Source organism: Raphanus sativus, unplaced genomic scaffold, assembly GCF_000801105.2.
Source record: "Raphanus sativus cultivar WK10039 unplaced genomic scaffold, ASM80110v3 Scaffold3140, whole genome shotgun sequence".
Taxonomy (NCBI): domain Eukaryota; kingdom Viridiplantae; phylum Streptophyta; class Magnoliopsida; order Brassicales; family Brassicaceae; genus Raphanus; species Raphanus sativus.
Genome location: NW_026618447.1, coordinates 6,451 through 12,176, shown reverse-complemented (window position 1 = coordinate 12,176; position 5,726 = coordinate 6,451). Strand labels below are relative to the sequence as shown.

At 35.4% G+C, this 5,726-nt stretch overlaps 1 protein-coding gene across 1 annotated transcript; it reads left to right on the top strand.

The window, feature by feature from the left end:
- Positions 1-993: 993 nt before the first annotated feature.
- LOC130506349 (uncharacterized) lies at positions 994-5,347 on the top strand (the record flags this gene model as incomplete). Its single annotated transcript, XM_057000988.1, has 4 exons — positions 994-1,164; positions 1,287-1,340; positions 1,668-1,811; positions 4,852-5,347. Coding segments are annotated over 4 exons (822 nt in total), but the record flags the coding sequence as incomplete, so codon positions are not given.
- Positions 5,348-5,726: the final 379 nt, after the last annotated feature.

Below are 5,726 nucleotides of genomic sequence, written 5' to 3'. Positions count from 1 at the left end.
GTATTTTCCATCAAAGAAACTCTTAATAGGAATCACTAACTTAATCTAAAATCATAGGTTTCCTTTGCCTCACTTCTTGAGCCTAAAATTATTTTTTGTTTCTTCTTTATTTCGGAAATCAAAGACGATACTTAAATCGTATTTCTTCCTCGTCAGAGACAAAACCTGTTCTACGTATCTACGTATCTACATCGATTTCCTAGCTTGCGACAGATGTCAGTTTATTTGCTCCCACAATCATGAAGTTAAAAATTTTAAATCATTTTCGTTAAAAGTGGTAAATCTAGAAAGAAAAATTTACCTGGGGCTCTATCTGATTAAATTATAACAGTACTCTTAATTATGACATACATTAAGAAATATTATACCATCATAGATCCATAAATAGATAACATATTCGGCATTTAAAATTATAAATCAAACTATTGTTTAAAATCTAGTATTAGTGATAGTAATTATGCAGTTCATTCATACATATATAACATCAATTTTCCAAAAATATAAAATTTGTAGTAACTAATTTTAATATTTACAATTTATAACTTTTTCTTAATATCTACATATTATATATTTTTTCTTACTGTCTACATATATAAGTGAACAAAAAAACATGTGAAGGAGAAATATATTCATTGTTATTGAATACATTTTAAGCAATATATTTTAGGGAATGGAAATTAAATAAATAAGGCCGAAGAAAGGGAGTGGAAAATAAGTTATTAAATTTGATTAAATGGAATATATACCAATAGATTTCCAACATTTTTAACAAAAACTAGGTCCAACGAAATAATTTTTTAACATTTTAAAAATTAGTGACTGAATAAGTGGAGATTATAAGAAAATCTAAAACCATCCCGGATCATCTATATACCCAATATGTTATTAAACAATTAATAAATAAAAAAATAATTCAAGTAATAATCTGTTAGTGATATACATGTAATGTTATTTGCTTGCTGATTAGTACTTTTTGGTCTAAAACAATAATAGTATGCAACCGCGTACGTCAACAGCAAACCGAAAATTTATGGTACCAAAGCTACCATAAATGTCTGGGATCCGATCGTTCAGGCATCGGGCGACTTTAGTTTAGCCCAGATTTGGCTCTCGTCAGGAAGTTACGAGACCAACGACCTCAACACCATTGAGGTGGGTTGGCAGGTACGTAGATGATTATTAAAAATGGGCATTTAAATGTTTTCATATATTCAAGTGACTAACCATAAACTAATTAAAATTTCTGTAAGCAAATGACTAACTATTGCAACACTTGTACTATTTAGGTTTTCCCGAGTAAGTATGGTGATGCCCAACCACGACTGTTTACATATTGGACTGTAAGTTTCATTTCAATTTATTTTTGCTTTTAAAATACAACCTACAGGTAGCTAGCAAGTACTATTTAACTAGTTAGGTGACTTGCCATCCCGGTTCTTATATAACTAAAAAAATTTAAATGGCAGTACATCTGAAGCATATGCTAATTTCAAATTGAAATTTGTAAATATGATCTGAACATTTAAAACAAATATTAAGTTCATAACTTATAAATTAGAAAATGCAAAAGCTTATGTTTTTTTCGGTATGAATATATATTTTATCTCAAACGAAGAAGCAAATAATAAGTTACATTTGTTAATTTTTTTCACAAAACAAAATTGCAGACAGATGCATATTATTCGGGATGCTACAGCCTCCGTTGCCCAGGGTTCTTGCAGACGAGTAGCAGGATCGCATTGGAGGCTGCCATTAGCCGCACGTCCACCTATGGAGGCGACCAGTCTGGTATCACCATCCAGATTTGGAAGGTTAGGCAATATAAAATTTCTTTTAGTAACATTATAAATATATTAACTAATATCAAAATTGACAGCTAACAAATAAACCGAAAAAAACTAGTCTAAAATATGGTAATTAGAGAAATAAAATATAGTGATAAATAAAAAAGATAACCAAATGTAAAGATAATCGTAGATGTCTGTAAGAAAAAATTGTTATATATTATATAAGTTCTGGTGATATAAAGAAAATAATAAATTAAAAACTCAATAAATTTTGATTTAACTTTATAAAGAATTAAACCAATAAAACTTGGAAGAAGTGAACAGCCGGTCGAGTAAAAATAAAGTGTTTGTTCTTTTCTTTCTTTGACCTTTTAAGTGTTTGTTCTTATCAACCAACAAGAAGCAAAGACTAGGTTATATCCCAAATAAACTTTGAAAGCTCCCAACTCCCAAGCACTTTCTCTGAGAAAGTCTTGAGTTAACTGGTATTAAGCTGCTGGTTTTGCTTTTCTACTTGTTTTCACGTTTTCGCTCATTCTTCCACCGGGTTCAACTCTCAACCCTTGTTGGTGGATCAGCCAGTCCTCCCCTATGTAGTTCCTACTCTGTTTCTCTTCCGTTCAGACCTCATGGTGTTGTTCCTAGCTTCCCGGTGTCTCGTAGGTTGGAGCTATTGTGCTATAGTTTTTCAGTATTGCTGGATACTGACGATTCTTTTCACTTTAGGCTGATATAACCTTCTATACAAACACGATTCCAACTCTTCACACAGTGGTATATTGGCCGATTTCTCCCTCAGGTTCTGAGTAGTATAATCTTGACTAAAACTCCTCTACTTTAGAAGTCGGGTTTTCTCCTCAAGCTTGTGTATGATGTCCTGCCACTTCTCTTGCTCTGATAAGGAAAAATGGTAGCTTCTCCCTCTCCTCCGATGAAACATCTGTGGTAGTGATAATTTAAAACTTATAGCTTACAAACAATCACAGCATTATTGGTAAATTAACCAACCCCCTCATTCAACTACCGCGAGGTGTTGTTGAATTTTTACCACATGTGTGGAATGGCGAGGGAAGAGTGGTATGCAGAGTCTTGGGAAAAGATAAGTTTCATGTTCCTTTCCAGTTTGAAGAGGACTTCTTCTTGATGGTTCTCAACAAAGGCCATTACCAATGGAAAAATTTCTACGATCAGAAAGGAACTCGATCATATGTCTGCTAGAGAAGTGGATGAAGCAAGAATCAGAGTGGATATTAATGGCCTTCTTCCTCTGGAGACGAAGATGGAGATTCCATTGCCGACTAACGAGGTTACTATTTTGGAATCTGGATACCTTACATTTGAAAAATAATGCTCACTTGTGTTTTTTCCCTGTCCACGAGGAAAGATATTTTCCATCTCGATCCATGCAGGATCTTCACCCTAAGGATAGATGACTTGATCATCACTCAACTTATTGCGCTCCAACACAATGAATCTGATAAAGGTGACATGATGACAAGAGAGGACAACAACGTCCAAATCATAATTCTTTCCCCTCCCGAGACAGGAGAGGACAACATGAATCATCATCCCCACAACTCTGGCCATAAAGACTCTCAGAAAACATACCCTACAAATTACCGTCAAATTCAGGATCCTATTCCATCTCAACTCAGCTCTAGACCGTATTTCTGAACCTTGTCTTAGGACCTTACCTCCTTTACAAGGAACGTCAAGATTAGGTTCATGGATCCAAGAAGTGGAGATTCAGTATGATGGAGATATTAACCATGAATAGATAAACAAAACTTCAGTCCTACTGCTCAGGATGTAACTAGCCAGTCCACCCATACACTTGCGGCTCTCTGTTTGAGTGAGGTTGGGAGGTATTTTTCAAGTTAATCCTCTGCAGATCACCTTTCCCGTAATCTTTCACTTCTCTTTGGTGTTAATGGCTGAGGCCCTGATTGTTCGTTTGGCGATATATGTGCTGCTTTTTCAAACATAATTGGGAAAACTCAACCACACAATGGAGGAAGAAAACAGTTTGATTTGGTATCAAGAATCAAACACACAGACTTTGACACACTCTCTTACAGACTCGGCGACGTAAGTTAGAAAAGTATGAAAGTTTATAGAACTATGGAGAACAGAAGAAGAACACGGAATAAACATAAAAAATAGACACCAGTATTGTTTACCCAGGGTTCACCTAGAATGACTACGTCCCTGGGATCTCGAAATGAGGCAATTCACTATAATCTTAAATACAAAGACATAACACTCTCTCTCTCTCTCTCTCTCTCTCTCTCTCTCTCTCTCTCTCTCTCTCTCAAGCCACAAGCCGGCTTGGTCTCAAAGGCCCGGTCACATAGGACCATTTTGGACAAAAGATAATAGAACACACGAGCTTCCCTTATATAGTAAGAGTCTATTACATTAAACTAGTTGAATTAGGGCATTCTTCTTTTTCCATAAACCTATTCAAAATATTTACAACTTCCATACACCATGAAATTAATATTTTCAGGAAAACTTACATAAACCATGAAAGTAATATTCTCAGGAACCTATCAAGTTTCATAATTCCATAAAAATGATATTTCCTTTTCCTAATATAACATTATTGTCTTGGATTAAGTTATTCAATTTTGTTTAATTTCTATCACCAAATACTGACAAAATTCTGACGGATTCTGTGACGTAGTCCATGATGTAGTCCCGAATCCAAACAAACATTAATTCTCTAATGATTCTCTTGGATTTTCTCACTTTCATCAACCCCGTGAAATGGATAGAATCTTGACCAGCTTTGTTTGGTATTTTTACTGATCTCCATCACTCTAGATCCTCTTATATCTTTTGTTTTTACTCCCAGTCTGCCTAAAGGTGAGGCTGACTATGTGATGAAGTCATCCCTAGCCGTGATTAACAATCTCTCATCTAGTGAACGATTTTATCTTAAGTAATGAATGTCGTGTTTGATCAAAAAGTGTTTGTTCTTAATGGCAAGGAAAAATATCTGAAGTTAAATTTGTTTGGTTTAATTATATACATAGCGACCTAACCGTATTAAAAATTGCAGGATCCTATATCTGGCAACTGGTGGTTGGCTGTTGGGGTCGTCACTTTTGAACCGGTCGGGTATTGGCCGGCCGAGCTATTCACCAATATGTCTGACCATGCAACAATGGTAGAGTGGGGCGGAGAGATCTTATACCAAAACATCTCTGGCCTGAGCACAATAACCCAGATGGGATCCGGGGAGTATGCTGAGAAAGGTTACAGAAAATCTGCCTATTTCTGTAACCTCAGCATCGCCGAAGAACCCAATTCCCTTCAACCAGTGGATGATTTCAACATGCAAGCAGACCACAAAGATTTGTATACAATAACGAAGTCGAACACAGAAGCTTGTGGCAATCACTTCTATTTTGGGGGTCCTGGTTATGGACATGTGCGTTCGACAGCGGTTCGTGGAGCAGCTTCTCTTGTTCTCTTGTTTTCTACAGTTTTTTTAGTTTTATGGTTTTTGTGATAGTATATCTCTGTCTGTTAAATAAAAAGTTGATAATAATTAAGACCGTGGCAGTAGTTAAGACGAGACGATTGGTGTTTGTGATGTTTTCATCTTTGTGATAAATGATCACTCTTCTGTAATCTGAATGGTAACAAAATATATGAATCTACCTAGTTCTCTCTTCCTCATTAAAAAGATATATACCAAAACATTTCTAGCCGAAATTGAACTTGTCGTTTGAGTTCTCAATTCATGTTATAAATATTGTAGTGATGTCCATATGGAAAGTCCTAGATATACTTGTTCCCCACTCCAAGTTAAGCTTTGTCTCCAAGCTATTGTATCCTATATAAGGAGATCATTATTCATGGAATAAGACACACAAATTCCTCTCCTCTCTTCTCTTCTCTTCTTTATTTACAACACGTTATCAGCACGAG